This window comes from Neolamprologus multifasciatus, chromosome 16, assembly GCF_963576455.1.
Source record: "Neolamprologus multifasciatus chromosome 16, fNeoMul1.2, whole genome shotgun sequence".
Taxonomy (NCBI): Eukaryota; Metazoa; Chordata; class Actinopteri; order Cichliformes; family Cichlidae; genus Neolamprologus; species Neolamprologus multifasciatus.
Window position 1 is genome coordinate 342,807 of NC_140454.1, and position 19,438 is coordinate 362,244.

The 19,438-nt window shown below is 42.9% G+C and overlaps 1 protein-coding gene across 7 annotated transcripts; it reads right to left on the reverse strand.

Annotated features, from left to right (window-relative positions):
- Positions 1–103: 103 nt before the first annotated feature.
- LOC146499919 (uncharacterized) lies at positions 104–17,416 on the reverse strand. Of its 7 annotated transcripts, none has more exons than XM_085135170.1 (5): positions 17,070–17,281; positions 12,951–13,056; positions 6,215–6,958; positions 5,957–6,178; positions 104–391 (listed from the first exon to the last, which is right to left on the reverse strand). In XM_085135170.1, exons 1-5 carry the CDS (start codon positions 17,112–17,114, stop codon positions 225–227), a joined length of 1,284 nt encoding a protein of 427 aa, XP_084991296.1. In that variant the 5' UTR covers positions 17,115–17,281; the 3' UTR covers positions 104–224. The 7 variants fall into 7 exon arrangements, with proteins under 7 accessions (XP_084991296.1, XP_084991298.1, XP_084991297.1 ...); XM_085135172.1 differs by having other exon boundaries at positions 5,957–6,124; positions 17,070–17,280; XM_085135171.1 differs by having other exon boundaries at positions 5,957–6,136; positions 17,070–17,280.
- Between the last annotated feature and the right edge of the window lie 2,022 nt (positions 17,417–19,438).

Consider the following 19,438-nt stretch of genomic DNA (forward strand, 5'->3'; position numbering starts at 1 on the left):
AGAAAAGCACGATAAAAGAACTGTTTGATCTTTCCCATTTCTTTATACACCAATTGCTTTATACAAGACAAAACAACCAAGTCAGGCAAAAAACAGACCTCAATTCTTATGTGTGGACTTTAATGATTTACTTTAAAAACAACAGAAGTAGGGGGACAATGAAAAAAGAGACACTGCTATCACTGTCATCTTTAAGCCATAACTTATGGTCATATCAGCTCTTTTTAGTGCCTGGGTGAAGGCTTGCCAGAGGAGGGCTGAGGGAGACGAAACTTGGCCATCTGCATATCCAGGTCTGCAAATGTGTAGGGGTTGTAGCTGTGGTGCTCGTAGTTTTTGTAAGTGCTGTTATCAAACAGTTCTTCTGGCTCTGAAGGCACGGCCGCAGCTTCTGCAGTAAGGAGGGGGAGGGAAAGAAAGATGTAAGAAAACTGGTAGAAGGGTGAGCTTTACAAAATGTCTTGTATGGGAACAGAAATAAAACCAGGTCAGTTAATGCAGTACTAGGTTTAGTCCTGTGTTCCTGTTACTGATTTTAAAGTAGTAACTGCTGCTTGAAGGGCTTCGTCACACCACATTTGATCATTTCTAAAAAGGAGAACAAAGATGCAGTTTTGTATGAGTTTTTTGAGGGGACTGCACATTTCCACATTACTCATGCTAACACAAGGAGGTTTGTGGCCACATTTTACAGTGGCAGCAACCCCCAATGGAGTATGGAGACACTAGCATAAGGAGCATCAAGGATCATGTTTGTGACTGGAAAAAGGATGTCAAGATAAACATGTTTCCAGAGAGTAAAACAGCCCATCATAGAGGAAGAGTGATACTGCAGAGGTAAGAAAGGAAATGGACACCCGCACAGCGCTATGTTACTCTTAAACAGAGACACAAGAGAGAGGGATTTCCTGTAAATCTGCCAGCATGCTGTCACAGTAAAGTTGTTTTTTTTAATAAAAACACATTAAAAACTTTTTTCCACCTACACTTAACAAATACGATTCCAGATAAACCAAAAGCTAAGATTTCAAAAAGTGAAATAAACAAGTGGTGCAATTAATGACCAAGGTGAGGAGTGGGGAAGGAAGGTTACTTCAGGAAGCAGGAATACAGTCTTGGGATGTGTGGGACACTTCCAACTTCAAACACATCTAACATCTGTGTAGTTGGATCATCTGAAACCCCGTGAAGATACTGCAGCAACAGCCTCGATGTAGGATTTGCACTCTTCTTCTTTTTTGGGACTCAGTTTTTTAAAAAAGGGCCTGCAATCCTGATTCCTGGAGTACTCCCACCAACTCCAGCCACTCCCAGCTTCTCCTCGTCCAGCTGCTGTTAGGGAAGAGCAGTATATTCATCTACACTACAATAATGAGCCACTGAAGCACCTGGGACAATGATCTGTAACCTCAACATTACCTCGGGCACCTGTAACTCACATTCCATACACACAAAGATAAGGGTGCAAACGAGCCCATGTGAACAGACGTTAACATGAGAAAATAGCAGTCAACTACTCTGTGAGGGAAAACAGACACTGTTAGCAGTCCTAGGACAAGAACAATCAAACTGTGAAAGAGTTCAGTTGGTCACAAAGTCAAAGGGAAGACTGCACAAGCAGGTTTAGTGTAGCAGTATGCAAGAAGTAATTTCATCTGATGACAAACCTTTAATCACATACACCTTTCCCCTTGATCCTCCACAACAATTAACTTTAGTTTGAGTATACAAGTCAAGTAAATCCTCCAACAGTAGCATAACACAGAGTATGGATGAAAAGAGCCCAAAAGCTCTACAAGCATCGACCCACAGCGTGTACAGTAGAAAGCACAACTAGAGAAGAACTACTTATTCCAATTTAAAATGATTCTATCATGATTAACAGGAACAGTTAAAAGATTCCACCTCGTGATATACACTACCGGTCAACAGTTTCAGAACATCCCAATTTTCATTGGAAATTATGCAGTTCAATGTCTCATTGCAGTCTGAAATGAAAGAATGGTACAAATGAGCAATTTGAGTTAAAAAACAAATCATAGAATCAATTTACAGAGTAAAATGTATTCTAAACTTTTGACTCAAAGTAGCCACCTTTGGCAGATATAACAGCAGCACACACGCGTGGCATTCTCTCTACAATAGAAATCAAATATTCTTCACAAAGTTCTTCCAATATCTGTTGCAGAAGTTCCCATAAATGTCGCACCTGTAGGTTGCTTTGCTTCCACTCGTCTCTCCGGTTCATCCCAAACCAGCTCGATGGGGTTTGGGGCTTACTACGACTACTATTAAGCTGTTGTCCCGTGAGCCGCCATCACACAAGCTGTTAACTCTCAGAAACTTGTCCTCGGATTCAGTTGTGTCTTTGGGTCTGCAGACCTCTTCCTGTCACAGTTTGATTCTGAGCCTTTGGATGGTGAAAGAAACAACTCACTGACACCTGGACTTTCTTTGCAGTTTCTCTGTAGAGAAATTTTAAGTGTTATGATGGTCCATCTCTCTTCCATTTTTAACTGCCTGTTTCTCGCTATTTTTGTAGCAACACTCTACTTTCAGCAGTACAATACGGTTCAACTGATGCTCACGAGGGTATGGTACCACAGAGTGTTCCAACACTGCTTTTATGCAGGCAGAGGGGGAAGTAATCCAGAAAGGTCGGAACACCTGTAGGAATTAGTAGCAGCAGCTTTCAAGGGTTGATCAACCTCCTTTGCTGCAGAACAGCTTTAAATTGTTAACCTATGTTGTGTTCCCTGAAAAAGGCCTTTGTGTATAATTCTGATATGTACATTATTTTTACAGTTTTGGGTAACTTTTTTTTTTGTAAACCTCTGGCAGTTCACCACTTACCTTTGTACATTTTCAAGCTGTTCATTGGACCTGAATGACTTGAACAAACAACTGGAAGAACTGTGGTGCTCTAAAACTTTTGACCGGCAGTGTATATTAAAAAAAGAAAAAACAAGTGTTCCACAGTAGAGTACAGTAACCACTGTAGCACAACTGAAATCAGCTCAACCTTTGTTCCCTATATGTCCACTAGCCATTTGATCTAGGGCTGCCACGATTAGTCGACTAGTCACGATTACATCGACTATCAAAATCAGTCGACGCGTCGTTTGAAGCTTTGTAAGATCCCAAAAGACGCAGGAATAAGTAGTAGGATTTAAGAGTGTAATAACGGACTGAAACAGAAGATGGCAGCACTGCATGTACAAGGATGCAGCTGCCGTTAATCCCCGAAGAAGAAGAAGAGAAAGCTGTGTCCCAGAATTCATAGCGCGGCCCAGCTCAGGGCCTTTCTCAATATGCGTACTTGTGCGTACTTGCGTTCCTCGTGTACTCGTGATACGTCATCAGTCGGAGACCAAGTACTGTTCCAATTCAAAGTACGCATCAAGCCGAGAACGCGAAAAAAGTCCCGGATGTGTTCTCGCTCCGCCCGTTTTATCGAGCATGCATCGGTGGTGACTTGTGTGGACTTGGTACAGCTAAATATCCCAGAATGCATTTCGTCCAAAACTCAAACGCGGCAATGGCGGACGAGCGGGGCTAAAAACTTTTAAATATTACTCTTTCTGGGTCACAAAATAAACTTTTAAGTTCTTTTCAAGCGAGAATGTAGTTGTGTAAACTTCAAATATCTGCTCGATTTATCAAGATATCATATATTTCCAAACGAGCTCCGACGTTTTCGGAGACGTCTGTGACCCGCCAGCTCCATAGCAGACAGCGAGGTCGAGGATTATTACAGCCGGCGAGAACAGCGGACTCCCGGCACATCGTTTTCAACCCCCCCGCGGTCTTTTCACTACTCAGGTTAAACAAACCCCAAACCCCAGTAGTTGTCTATTGTATTGAGTGTCCACTAAAATAAAAATAAAAATAAAAGCGTTCTAACATCTCACCTGCTTGTTTTTATTAAGGTATGTACACGTATGTACATGTACACTATTTTTATTAATAGAGATTTCACTACTGAGGTTAAACATGATATATAAGTCACTTAGATCACTTCTAAATGTTAATGTTTGGTTTATTTCAGTGTTTTATTTGTTCCTGAGTAAACCGGTTTGGCTGTGATTAAAGTTAAGCTTCATAACATATTACTCACAGTTACATTAAGGAGGGCAGTAAAAACTCCGGACCTGTGACATCATCAAGTACGCTGGTGTTCCAATTGTACAAATCGCGAGTCCGTGCTCGTGTTCTCGGCGAGTACGTACTTGCGTACTTGAGAATTGAGAAAGGGCCTCAGTTTCCAACAATGGCGGCAGCTAGTTAGTTTTAATATTACTCTTATTATTCTTTCTGGGTCACAAAATAAACGTTTAACATATTTTCAGGCGAGAATGTAGCTGTGTAAACCTCAAATATCTGCTCAGTTTATCAAGACACCACATATTTTCAAAAGCGCTCCGACGTTTTCGGAGACGTCTGTTACCCACTAGCTTGATAGCTAGCCGGGGGCTAGGCTCACTAGAGCCGTGAGAACACCGGACTCCCGGCAAATCGTTTTCAAACCCACCGCCGTCTTTCGCTACTCAGGTTAAACATGATATATAAGTCACTTAGATAACTTAAAAATGTTATTGTTTGTTTTTTTTAGTATTTTATTTGTTCCTGAGTAAATCGGTTTGGCTGAGATTAAAGTTATAGTTTTTACACAGCTGAATAAACGTCAAGCAGACAGCTGATTATCAGAAATGTGAGATGCTCGAGAATTTACTCTGGTGTCCTGTTATATTTTAGATAGCAAAGAGTTTATTAAACTTCACCAAAACAATCTGCAGATTTCATTAAAATTTAATAAACTATCATCTTGTCTTTATTTTTAGTTAGCACAGACCTTAAACACTTAAAGCTGTAAGCTAATGATAGTTATATAAGAGCAGATGCTGATGGTGCAATAAGCTGTACGTTTTACGTCCAATGGATGATGATCTGATTAGTTGACTAATCGCAAAAATAATCGGTGACTAGTCGACTATCAAAATAATCGTTTGTGGCAGCCCTAATATGATCCTTCAATGTTATTAGCAGGAAATAAGCATTTTAGCCATTCTGTGACTAGAGGGTGTGGGAGGGGTCAGGAGCTGCAGAAAACACCATCTGGCATCATGCACTCCAATATAATCGATCCCAGAAAGAACAAAGAAAACTCAATGAAGCTTGTTTCTGTCACAAACATGATATTGTGCCAGTTTTCATGTGCCTACAGTATGTTCCTGAGATGATTTCAGTCTACTCTTTCTAGTCCTGTTATTGTTTACCTGCACTAAATTGGCAAGCAGTTCAATCTGCAAAGATGACCTCCATAGAGGTTTTCATCCCGTTTACTTTTTCAGTTCTCTTATGTGGATGAGCAGAACTTTCAGGGAACTTAAAACAATCAACACCAGTGTAAAGTTGGCATATTCTAATGTCAGGAACAACAAACCTCTGACGTTTGTCTTTAACCTGAACATCAATGTTGCCAGTGTTTTGGGGTTTGTCAGCGAAAAACAAGCTGCATATCCCAAAGTATTCTCTAATATTACAGACAAGTTTAAACTACTGCATCTCCCTTATTTATGTTAGGATCAGAGATAGTTTTAGTTTGCTTTAGTTACATCTAAGTTTACATCCAAGTTAAGAAGATAAGAATAAACATTATTGTCCCACATGGGAAATTTGTCTTGGACAAACGGTGCTAAACATAGTAGCATTCTGATAATAAAACCAACACCTAGAGACGCTTAAAGGAGGCCATTAAATAGAAAACACGGACGATACTTTTAAAATACAACATGAACTGTTACATGTGAGGGAAGCTGCCGCCTGGTTAACAGAGCAACAGCACTCAGACTGTGTTTGGAGGCACAGGCAGAAAAACAATGGTCATTTCTAGAAGAGACATAAATAAAAAGAGAGGGAGGTAAAGATTTGAGGGTCAGGGTAGTGTAGTGTGTACCCTTAGAGTGTTCAGCTGTGGCCTCTGTCTGCAGTTCCTCTCCTGCAGTTTCAGTTACAATAGGAGCAAGGTCCATCTGCTCCTCGGTGCTCCCTGCACAGACTGAAGCTTCAGCCGCAGCAGCAGCTTCAGCAGGATGGGCGTCTTCTGCTCCAGCTTCAGCAGCAGCTTCAGCAGCTGCTTCAGGAGGATGGGCGTCTTCTGCTCCAGCTTCAGCAGCAGCTTCAGCAGCAACTTCAGCAGCTGCTTCAGCAGGACGGGCGTCTTCTGCTCCAGCTTCAGCAGCAGCTTCAGCAGGACGGGCGTCTTCTGCTCCAGCTTCAGCAGCTTCGCCTCCAGCCACAGGAGCAGCTTCAGCAGAGGAAGACCTTGGGTCTTTTAGAGCCTCACCAACGGCTTCGCCCGGAACTTCTATTTGAGCATCAACAGGAAATGCAGCATCTTTTGTCACTCCTGCAGCAGTTTTGGCTGAAACGTCAGACCCAGTCACCTCTCGAGTGATGATTTCAGGGCCGGACTTCACCAGCTTCTCAAAACCAACACTGGGTACAGTCACTGTAGCTTGAGCTGCTCCTAAGGGTGCTGGTGTTTCTACACCAGGTGTGATAGGAGCCCCATATTCATCCTGAGCTTCGTTAGTGCCTGCCTTTACTTCTGTGACTATGATCCTCTGGGGTTCTGCCTCTGGTGCAAAGCCTTTGGTTTCTTTCTTCTTCTCATCCTCAGAGTCAGAGTCCGACTCGGAGTCAGTAGAGTCCGACTCGGAGTCGGTAGAGTCTGAATCGGAGTCGGCTGTTGGTTCAGCAGCTACTTGCTCACTGGCAGCAGTAACAGGAGTGATGGCTTGTGCAGCTACAATGCTTTCTGCAGTGGAGACAACCGCTGGTCCCGTTCCATCCACAGACTGTGCTGGAAAACATCCAGACCCTGAAAGCCTAACTGGGAAGGCAACTGCTGTCTTGTAGGCTAACAGGTTTGCTCTCTCATCTGGAGCCTCTGTTGCTGAAGAAAATGGTAAATATAACATGAACAGTTAAATAATAAAATATATTCAATTTGATTTGTCGGTGTGCATTCACAACTCCTCTTAGATACTTTTAAATCCCACTTAGAATCAAATGTACTTCCCCAATCCCAGAATCTGGAGCTGTTACCTCACAAACCTATTTTATACGTAACAGAACATCGTTTAAACATTTGATATGTTTTTTGACACATCTTACAATTTTATGAAAAATATAAGCTTTTTTGAAAAGTGTTACTAAAAAAAAGAAATAGCAGGGAAAACATTTTGTAACTGATTAGTTTAACAGGCAACAGGTCAGTGACATGATTGAAGAGAGCATCTTAATGAGGTCGAATTTCTAAAGAAGTAAAGATGAACAGATGATCACCAACTTCTATAAACTGCCTCTGCAAACTGTGGAACAATTTCAGTATAACATAAAATTATGGTATCACCAAAAGAATCAGAATTAAGAGAATCTCCAAGCAGGTACATGCTGTAAACAAATACTGGATTTTTAGGGCTTCAAGCTGCAGAACATTAAAACAGGCGTGAACACTGAAGAGAAGAGGGACGACCGAAAGTCTGCATCTCTACACCTCACCTGCACACCTCACCTTTCGCCTGTGGAAAGGTGAGGTGTGCAGTAGGACTGACAGACGGGTTCAAGGTTGGGGTGGGATTACATGGGAGCAGCTCTGAGGACCTTTTTGTTTGCAGTGGTGATGGACAGGTTGGCTGATGAGGTCAACGAGGAATCCCTGTTGACTCTTTACAGACAGAACAGTCAACTGTAACTATCCAAACAACAGATAATGCCCAAGAGAGCTGAATGGTAAAGGCACTGGTTCTTATAGAGCGTGTTGCACAACTTTCCTCATTCACACAAGCAAATGCTTTTTCTATGTAAGTGTTTTCTATTCACATTCATACTCCGATGCATCAGAGAGCAACTTTGTGTTCGTAGCTTTCCCGAGGATATTTGGCATGCAGACCAGGGATTGAACCAACAACCCTCAGATTAGTAGATGACCTGCTTTACAGCAGGTGAGTGCAGGCCCGGTGGAGTGGGTGAAAAAGAGCGCCAAAGGTGATACATCACAGAAGCATCACAACAAGAGCCGAAGGGAAGGTTTACGAGACGGTATGGGTTGGAGATGATGGCAGTAACATAGAGTCACAAGGTACAGCTGAAGCTGAAGATCGTAAGATTTCAAGTCCTGAGGAGTGACAGAATTAGAAATCAGTACGTCAGGTTGAGCAGATTGCTTCTCTCACTTTGTCTCCAAAGTTGAGATGGCTTTGATGTAGGGCTGCACGATTTTGCATAAAATGAGAATCACGATTCTCTCACGATTTCCTTTTCCAGTATAAATATTTCTTGCACTTATTAACTGCACATCAACTTCGTAACAGTTGAGACTGAACATAAAAACAATAAATGGCTCACATTTTGTCGTTGCCGCAAAATGTTGTACTGCTTGTAATTCCGTCTCGTTGCTCGACACTGCGTGTATAGAGCAGGTAGTGCAACATTTTTAAATAGTTGTGGGACGGCACTGTGTAGCGTTTGTCCAGGGTGTTGATCATTCTCCTAAATCCCTCGTTTTGCACAGTGTTGATGGAGCCATATCTTTGGTCAGGTGATAAGTAACAGCCTCCGCAATTTCTTTGTGCCTGCGGGAGGTCGACGGGTATAGGGAAGCGCTGTATAAGGTTCCCGTTATTAATGTTTGGGTGGTTGACCGGGACAGATTTTCTCCTGTCACTTTCTTGGCCTTTACAGCTTCGTCATATTGCACTTTATGGTGACGTTTGAGGTGGTTATACAGATTTGTAGTGTTAGCTTGTGGTGCTGCTACTATAGCAAAACAAAGCTTGCAAATGATATTTTTTTGACTCTCATCGTCTTCTTTGAAGCCAAAAAACTTCCACACGGAGGAATGAGAACCTTTTCTTGGAAGTAATTTTTCAGTGGGGTTGTCATTCTCACCGCCATCAGGAAACGTTTCCTCTGCGCTCGTTGTGTTTCCTCCCCTCGGGCAGTTTCACGTGCTCTCCATCATCTTTTTTTTTTTTAAATCGTTGTCATTTGGAAATGAGATCGCACATAAGTATGAATCGAGATCGCGATTTTCTAACGATTAATTGTGCAGCCCTACTTTGACGTGCAGGAGGGGTCGAGGATATGCCGGACAAAAGATGATCAATATGGAGCCAAGAGGAAGACCTCAGAGAAGACTGACATATGTAGGAAGACATGGAGGGGATCGATATGATTGACGGTGGCCCTGAGAGGCCAAACGGACTGCAACTTCAGAAAACACTTGCAAAAAGAAAAATGCTGCAAAAAGAATAATGCTGCAAAAGCACACACAACACAACGGAAATGTTTCTGGGGAAACAATAACTGGACGGACCAGTTGCACGAACCAAAACATGCTAACAAGTGCACTGGGACTGGGAGACACTTCAAAGAAGTGGAAGCGGAGCGGCCAAAGAGTAAACTTTCAAAAGTAAGTTCTGAATATTATGTCACACATTATTATGTCACAAGAACATTAAAACATTACTGTTGGCCACATGCCGGCAAAGTTATGTGACATTAGCGATGTTTGTACTTTCAGCGTTTACTTTGTTTTAAAGTCTTTACTTTAAAATATACGCCGTTCGATAGTCGACCTTAATTCTACAGAGAATGTGATGATTTTGTGGATAATTAAAGTCAGTCATATATCCACAAACACAACAAGCTGAAAGTCAGTGATGCTGCTCGGTTTGCAGTCCTGAATATCACGGCACAAGCAGGATTCACTGCACTGTTAATGTTAGCTATGTTATATTGCTGCCTCTGTTTGGTGGTGTCGAGCCAAACGGACTTTAACGTGTGTTTGAACGAGCTGACGGTTCACTCGTTAAGTGAAAGAAAGATGCTTTAATCACAGGAGTCACACATGTGTCCACTGTACCATCTGGGAACTCTTCTTGTTTCGTAATAACACAAACACTAAATCCTCCTGTTTGTAGCAGTGTGTACACCTGAGACTGTCACCTGTCTGTCCTGCACTCTCTCTCTGTTTCTTTCTCTCTGATTGTGGAATAAAAGGATGAACATGTGTTTATAAGTTACACTTGTGTTTGAATCCTGCAGCTTATCACACATTTGATTTCCATGTGTGACAACTGCCAGTGTCCAGAGTGAGGACAGACTGAGGGACCCACTGCTGCACATCATCTGTGAGGCTTTGCACCCCTGATGATCCACCAGGACAAACTCAGCAGTGTGTGAGGAAGAGGAGGAGGAAGAGCCAGCAGCAGCTGACAGATGGAGAGAATAGACAGACTGTTCCCTGTTTGTGAAGGACTGCTAGGAAAGTTTAACATAACTAATTGTCTGTCCTGAATCAGTCTTATTAGGTAATGTTCAAATAATTTTATCATCCCAGTGTTTTCAGTGTGGGAGAAAGTACTCAGGGCCTTCAAGTTACACACTGTGAAAGGCAGCAACAAGTTTAATGTTCAGAAACCTAAAGTATGTATCAGCAGCTGAATGGAGCTAAAAATAAATGTTTGTTTCAGTTCTATGAAGCTTTGAGTGTTTTGGATTAGTAGCTGCTGTGTTTGTTGCATCATATCGCTGTAATTGTTTATATGCTTTATATATTCTGAGGTAAGTTGATCTATAGTGTTACATCATATTCTATAAGGATGTTATGTGTTTGTAGACTTTCTGCCCAGTTTGACCCATTTAGCAGAATCAGCCTGTTTAAGGCTCTGATATCTATTCTGTATGACTTAAAGCAGTTATGACATGGTCTGATTTTCTCACCCAATAAAGGAATATTTCATATATCAGTCTACTCTTCATTCTATCAGACACAGTTATCACAGCTCGTACATTTGCTTCTTCCACACATATATAAGCATTAGCCAAATTTAGTAATGCCAACATATTAAAAGAACAATATTTGTCTCTTATATATAATACATCTATATATACACTGTCACAGATACTTGTCTTTAAGTGAAGATTTAAGGTGATAGGAAATATAAATAAATGCAACTTGAATCTTTACTGAAGCTCAGTGTTTGACACAGAGTTCATGTTCACTGCTGTAATAACTAATAATGATTAATATAATATTGGCCATATTATATTTACATTACCAAAGTGAGATGACTTTAGTCTCATGAACAACATTAACTAATTGTTATTTACTAGCTAATCTTAAATGACTGTTCAGTACAGAAATGAAGCCCAACAATCATGTTTTACAGTCCTGTGGTCTCAGCCTCAGATATTTATCAAATCACACAGAGCTCATGTAGAAACAAATGTACAAAATATGTTCTCCTTCATTTCTGTCAAACAAAGCTGTATGAAACGTTTCCAGCTGTTAGTATCATGGTTGCTAGGCAACCTGGGCAGCGCGACGGAGGCTAGACCGTCCCATTTCACAAGCCTACAAGCCTCGCACTTCCAGCCTCAGCGGTCTTTGAGTACGCAGCCCTTGAGGACCGTTAAGGTTGCGTACTTTAAGGCTGCAGACCCTGAATTGGGAAACAGTCCCTAAATTGGGATACAGCCATACATACATGTTTTGGTTCGTGCAACTGGTCTGTCTGGTTATTGTCTCCCCAGAAACATTTCCGTTGTCTTTTTTCCTATTTCCGTTGTGCTTTGTGTGCTTTTGCAGCGTTTTTCTTTTTGCAGCATTTTTCTTTTTGCAGCATTTTTCTTTTTGCAAGTGTTTTCTGAAGTTGCAGTCCGTTTGGCCTCTCAGGGCCACCGTACAGAAGACAACAATAATCCCCTGTGGCCACCACTACAAGGACTGACCAAAGAGCTTCATCATCAAGGATCTACGGCTCATCTGGGCTGGTACCAATGTTTAAGAAAGACAAAACAAAACTATTTAGCTGGCAACCGATGACAGGGATTGTTTTATTTCCCATTTTTGTATTAAAAGGAGACGGGGAATGTTGATTATCAAGAAATAACATGTTTAAGATCATTCAGAATAGCTTCGTACAAATTTAGAAAATTGGCTATTAGAAGGACCACAAAACTAACAACATGTCACAGAGTAAAACAGCAGCAGCTTTCTCCCTTACAGACTTCTAGTGAATTCAATTAAAATGATTAAAATGTACCACATGCTCTAAAATGTAAAAATCATATGGCACATTAGCTTCACTGTGGAAAGAGGTGCATGTTACACTTTAAAGGCATCATAACTGAAAGTACACATATACTCATCGTTAGGGATGGGTACCGGTATCTGGTGCCATGATGGCACCGGTTCTGACATAAACGGTAGTAACCAGACCGAAAAGCAGCGCACATTTCGGTGCTTTTATTTTCCTGAGCTGTGATACACTTTGAATTCTAGCCAATCATTTTACGTTTCCGAGGATAGTAGGTGGGTCCAGGTACGTACGTACTTTTAGAGCAGAGCTACAGATTAAAAATGCCCAAAGCGAAGCGGTCAAAAGTCTGGCTGTACTTCACAGCAAAAGATGCAAACTCTTGTTTGATGGCAGATACTCCCTTCACCCTGGCCAAAAAGGCTAAAATGACCAAAGAAAAAGTGGAAAACAGTTAAACATGAGAGGTTTTTGGACAAAGTTTGTTTTTTCCATTGATTAAGCACTGCTTCCAGCCAAGAGGGATATCATATATGCCCCATAGCTGCAGAAAAGGCTAACATTGTTATCTTTTTACAAAAAAACAGCTGAACATGAGAGATTTTTGGACCAATTTTGTGTTCTCCATTCTTTAAGCACCGGTTTGAGCACCGTTTAAACACCGGCACCGTTTTAAAAGTACCAGTTTGGCACCGGTATCGGATAAAACCTAAACGATACCCATCCCTACTCATCGTGCACATATGCATTATTGTATGAATGAACAAAAGCAACCACCCAGCACAACTTAAAAAGCCACAGCGTAAAGCAGTTAACAGAACCCAAAGGTCTTTTTCTTGCCTGCAGTCTTGGTCTTCTTCCCAGGTTTTGCTGGTTTTTCAGTCTTGGTGCAGAACGAAGCAGCTGGAGAAGTCTTCAGGATTCCCAAGTTCTCCAACTGGAGACGCTGCAGAAGAGAACAAAACATTGTCCAGTGAGAGTACAGAACCACACATTCAGGCTCGTTTTTGTGATCATTTCACTGGTTCTCGCAGCGTCCTATTTTCTTAATCCTGTCTGAAAAGACCTGACACACATTAACTTCTTTATAGTCACTTTAAGTCTATCTGCACCATTTTTGCATCCACCACCACTAAGCATTTATTTATCTGACCAATGTTGAAGTCTGCCACGAAGAGGAAACTGCCTGAACACCATCAACACTGTCCACCGTGAAGTGAGTTTTACATTGTCATGGTCTGAGAGGGTGCTGACCTATTAAGAAACCTCTGGTCTACCTCCAAATTCTCCGACTTCACCTCAAACTTGGACAATGTTTAAATGTGTCCCTGCTGCAAATCTGAATAAACTATGATCCTTAACACACATCAAAAGTGTTTTTAGAATGGATAGAGCAGGCTAACATCACACTTAGGCTACGTTCACACTGCAGGTCTTGATGCTCAAATCCGATTTTTTGATCAAATCCGATTTTTCTGTCTGCTCGTTCACACTACAAATAAAATGTGACAGCAAACGCGCTCTAGTGTGAACGCTCAAAGCGGCCGCATGCGCAAAAGAAGACATCACACACAACACGCTCTGTTTAGACCCAGAGCAAACTATTGTTTGACTGATGGTCGTTAATATAAAGACTTCAGACTTCACGTTTCTCAATTTTTGCTTTAAGTTATTTTGTTATTTACATAATAATGTAAATAACCTAATAATGATCCTTATTGCTGTTTTAGAGGAGCGCTGCTTCAAAGGATAGTTGCAGATTTCTGTCAGAATCTGCAGATTATACAGAACAAAGAAAATGTTCACGTTTCTCCAACGTTGTCTTCCCAACAGTTTCACTGGATGGACAGGAAGCGTTCGCGATGTCTTCTCCGGCGCTGATAATTGGCGTCTGTCTTGTGTCAGTGACGTAAAAGACGGATTTAATGCGACTTGACCATCAAACAGCAGCTTTCTGAAACATCGGATATGTATCGGATTCAGCACTACATACGAAAGTGACCCAGATCGGATTTGAAAATATCGGATTTGTGCCGTTCACACTGTCACACCATGATCGGATATGGGTCGCAGAGGGTCAAGAAAATCGGATTTGATGCGCTTTCGCCTGCAGTGTGAACGTAGCCTTACTGAATATCCTTCCCAAAGATCCCAACTTCAACCTTATTGAAAATTTGTGGACTACACTTAAAAGTTGGATCCATCCCAGGAATCCAACCAATTTAAATAAACTCTACCAATTGTACCAGAAAGATTGGTCATATAACCAGCCAGAATTATGCCAGAGGTTTGCTGGTGGCTACCAAAAGCATCTGGTTGAGGTGTCAGTGTTTGCATATATTCAAGCCAGTATGTATATTTTTGACAGTGTATGGAAAATCCAAAATAAATTCAAACTTTAAAGCCATTAAAGATATATGCTGTACAATCATTCCACCCTGGAAAAAAGAACAAGTCAAATTAACGTGACATTCATGCCCAGTGATGAGCGTATATAAACTTCTGACCTAAACTGTACACTGTGGTGGGGCGTGGTCTGCGGTGCCGTGCGGACGCACCTGCACGGCATCCGCAATCACGCCCGCCGTGTTAAAACACGGGGACTCAGGGGTTGGTGTGGGGAGTTGTGGTGGTGTGATGCAAATATTAAATAAAGATGGCTCAAACCATGGATCTGTGGTCCCGTCGTGCTTTAATTCCACCACATTGGTGCTGAAACCCAGGAGGCGGCACGGCGGGTCCTTACCGGAGCCAGGAAGGGAGGAGCTGGCCCAGATGGTGGCCGAAATAGCGGCCACCCAGCGGGAGCAGGCGGCGGAGGTGCGTCGCCAACAGGAAGAGCTGCGGAAGGAGAGCGAACGCCACCTGGGAAAGATGGCGGAGCTGGCAGCGCTGCTCCAGGCCTGGGCGACCTCGATGCCGCCACCCCCACCGGGGTATACTGACGGTGGGAAAGCGGTGGAGGAGCTGTGTGGGGCACCTCGGCAGCCGGAGGTGGTGGACAAGTCACGCGGGGGTCCGAGCCTGCCGGAGCAGGAGGAACAGCCGGGTGAAGGGCTGCTCCTGCCGGGAGCGGTGGACGAGCCGCTCCAATCGGAGGCAGAGGACGAGGCAGGCGAGGGTCTGCGCCGGCTGGAGGGAGAGGAGCCACGCGAGGGGATGCTCGAGGCGGCAGCGGCGGCAGCGGCAGAAGCAGCAGCGGAGGCGGCGCCCGAGGAGCCGCTTCAGCCGGGAGAGGCGGCGGGAGAGGCGGCGGGAGAGGCGGCGCCCGAGGAGCCGCTTCAGCCGGGAGAGGCGGCGGGAGAGGCGGCGGGAGAGGCGGCGCCCGAGGAGCCGCTTCAGCCGGGAGAGGCGGCGCTGCTCCCCGGCCTCAATCAGGCGATGGGGGTGTGTGGTGGGGCGTGGTCTGCGGTGCCGTGCGGACGCACCTGCACGGCATCCGCAATCACGCCCGCCGTGTTAAAACACGGGGACTCAGGGGTTGGTGTGGGGGGTTGTGGTGGTGTGATGCAAATATTAAATAAAATGGCTCAAAACATGGATCTGTGGTCCCGTCATGCCTTAATTCCACCACATACACACTGCTCGTTTTGAGCACTCTTACTTAGACTGATTAACTGTAACATTATAATCATCTTCCTAACATTGTGTTGGTCCTCCTTCAGCTGCCAAAACAACCCTGACTTCAGGCCGAGGCATGGACTACACCAGACTCCTGATGGTGCGCAGTGGAATCTGGCACCAACATGTTAGATCCTTCAAGTCCTGTAAGCTGCGAGCTGGGACCTCCATAGATCTGACTTTTTTGTCCTACACATCTCACAGATGCTCGACTGAACTGAGATCTTGGGATTTGGAGGCCAAGTGAGCGCCTCAAAATCATTGTTGTGAACCATAAACCATTTCTGAACCTTTTTGCTCTGTGGCAGCATGCATTACCTCGGCCATCCGAGAATACCCACAAAGACTCACGTTTTCCCAGCAGAACATTACCCAAAGCATCACATTGCCGTCACACTAGGAGATGCTCTGACCCCGTCGTCTAGCCATCCCACTTTGGCCCTTATCAAACTCAGTCAAATCCTCACGCTTCCCCGTTTTTTCCTGCTTCTAACACATGATCCTTGGGGAGAAAATGTCCACTTACTCCCAAATATATTCCACCTATTAATGGGAGCAAATCAAAATTTTACTTCAGATGTCAATGATCATAATGTTATGCCTGATGAGTACATTAATCTATTCATAAAATCAGACTGTGAAGACATTTTAGCTTTATTATGTTCGTTTATCACCTATTTTATCAAGTCACCGAGGAAAGGTGTGAGTTGGGGCTGACACGCCTGGGAAGGGTTCTAAAAGTCGGTCCCAAGGCCAACACAAGCTAAAAACATGTATAAGTGCATCAAGTGCAGCAGAGAATGCTGGGACCTCTACAAAGGAGAAACCAAACAGCCATCCCACAACATGGAAGAGCCACCACAGCGTAAGACTCAATTGTACACCTGCACATAAAGGATGCCGATGTTCACATTTTGGACCAAGGGACGAAAAGTACGTGAGGACCATCATCATCTGACACGAGCCATCAGCCACCAACAATACAGTTTTGTGCCTGTATGCTATGCAATCCATCCACCCTAAGAAAAAAAAAAAAACAGTCCTAACCGTGATAAAAACGGCTTAAACTATCACAGAGCACAGAGATAATTTATTTCCCCTTTTTTAAAGTAGTTCGCCTCTTTCCAATAACAACAGGAACAAACGATGTGACTGTGACAGTTTCAGGGTCATGTGTCGGTGCTGCGGTTGGCCTGTCCTGTTCCGACAGTTGCCGTCTGGTGTGTACTACAGACGCCAGCGTTGATGTGACTGAGTCCAAGTGTTGTATCTGTATTAGTACAACTAAACACGACACCGATACAGTAAAACACTGAGAGCTAGTACAGTTCTTGTTACCTTGAGAGGACCGAATCGTCCTATGCGAAACAAGAAAGTCGCCATTTCGTGTTCCCAATATTATTCTCCGGTCGGAAACTGGGCTTAAATACGACAGTTCCGTGATACCAATGGAACTTTGAAAAACAATGTTTTGATTTTAAAGGATTTAAAAGCGACGTGATTCGTTAGGCCTTCTTTTTACTTTTACTATATAGTGATTTAGGTTGTGTCAGTACAGACATTTGGAGGCTTCTCCTCGTGTAAATAAGCGAGACTCACTCTTGTGGGGGCGCCACAGCGGATCACCTGCCTCCATCTCATCTATCCCCGTGGAGATGAAACCCATCTCCACAGTGACACCTGCTGGCCAATTTGGCTGTGGTCACAACTGCTTATTAAACTGTGATTGTGAATAACTCAACACAAATTTCGGAGAAATCCACACAAACAACAAACAAAAATATTGAGACTGTTAAAGACAACAAGCTGTGACTGTAACGGATTCTCCCTCTGTTAACAATCGTGCTGCTCTTTACAATAAATCAGTTTATAAAGTAAAACACACAGAGAGAAGACTGCTGTGTTTGCTGCAATAAGCACACAGGTTTCCAGCTGCATTTCCAAGTAGGATTCAGCAGGTCGGAAAACCCTAAAACTGGCTGTAATGGCTCCACATAGGGAGAAGTATCGACTCCCAGTAATTTCTAATGTGGTCTTCTGTAGATTTTCTTTATGCACATGCTGTAATCTGCTGACCTGCTGCTCTTTGTGTCCTTAAACAACTGAATTTAACAAGATGTCAGCAGTTTCATCCCCCACACTGACACTATACAGTTTATACTGTCTTTACACTTGACAGTATACAGCTGGAGTTCAGTGAATTAATCTAAGCATCATCATCTTAAATACAAATTCATCTCTGCCAGACTTGATAAAACCTAAATCTGAGCATGAGCATCACAGCCACCGTGTATCCGAACAACACAGTGCTTTACTGTGTTGAACACACTCACTACAGTTACTGGACACACTGTCACTTTAAACAATGCCACTTTGAATGCTCACTGCAGTTTTGCACAAACTGTAAATGCTAAACTATTTGTTTTAAATTCTCTATAATTTTTAACACTTTTAGTATTTTTATTACATTTTAATTTTAGTATTATTATTGTTTTCTTTAATATACCTGTTTACTTTATATATGTTCATGTAAAGTTGGGGGACACGTCTAAGAATTTCAATAGTTATCTGTATACAGTGTTGGGAAGGTTACTTTTAAAATGTATTCTGTAACGTATTCCGTTACGTTACTCAATGAGAGTAACGTATTCTGAATACTTTGGATTACTTAATATATTATCATGCTGTTTACAACTACGTGAATGTACTATTACTGTGATTATTACTGTTACTGAAGGTCCGCGGCTCCGAACCGTAGTAAAGGGACCTCTGGCTAATATGGTGGGTTCTGTGTCAGGCGAAAACTAGCTTTACTTTGTTGTCTGGGTCAGCTTTGCTAGCGAGAGACAGAGAGAGGCGTTGAAAGGCTGCTCCAACAGAACTTATTGTTTTTGGAGGAAAACACGAACACGGTGTACAGTCGAGTCTTAAAAGTTTACTTACAGCTGGGCTCGTCAGGCTCTCTTCTTGGCTGCAGTGGTTATTATTATATTTACATGCTTCCAGCTCCCGTTTTTGCTCGATGACAGCTCGTACTTTTCCTTTTTCTCCCTCCCTCGCTCACAGACACATAACGAGTATGACAGTCCATTCTCCCTGCAGCACGGACTACACTGCCCATGATGCTACATTCTTTAGAGCTATACCTGTAGCATTCTGCCTATTAGCTTAGCACAACAACAAAAAGGCCTCTCTCACCCAGGAAACACGCAGAGAGAGAGCGTCACCCTGTAACCATGGCAACCGTAAGGTGCCACCTGGAACAACAGAACGTAGCTGTCAAACAAAACCCAAACAGTCCTGACCCGCGACAATGTGAAACAGGGAAGTACCGCCGTGTAATCCATTTATTTCAACAAAGTAACTGTATTCTAAATACCACCTTTTTAAACGGTAACTGTAACGGAATACAGTTACTCATATTTTGTATTTTAAATACGTAACGGCGGTACATGTATTCCGTTACTCCCCAACACTGTCTGTATATGACAATTTGTATGAATAGTATGAATAGTCTGTGGGCCACTGCTGCTTGTGCTGTACAAAGCAGCCAGGGCGGTGAAGAGGGAAGATATACGAAAGTACCTAGAGAGCTGGAGTGAAACTGACTGTTAATTGTAATGAAAAAATGTCCACGACAGATGCTGTCTATGCTTTTCTTGCTGTATTTAGTTTTACATCTGTTCCAGCGATGTACAATTAGGATC

Coding starts and splice junctions, on each gene's coding strand:
- LOC146499919 (XM_085135166.1), bottom strand. CDS start 17,114: ATGGCGACTTTCTTGTTTCGCATAGGACGATTCGGTCCTCTCAAG. Junction 13,057..17,069: donor GACGATTCGGTCCTCTCAAG/GTAACAAGAACT, acceptor TCTCTTCTGCAG/CGTCTCCAGTTGGAGAACTT. Junction 6,959..12,950: donor GAAGAAGACCAAGACTGCAG/GCAAGAAAAAGA, acceptor CATTTTCTTCAG/CAACAGAGGCTCCAGATGAG.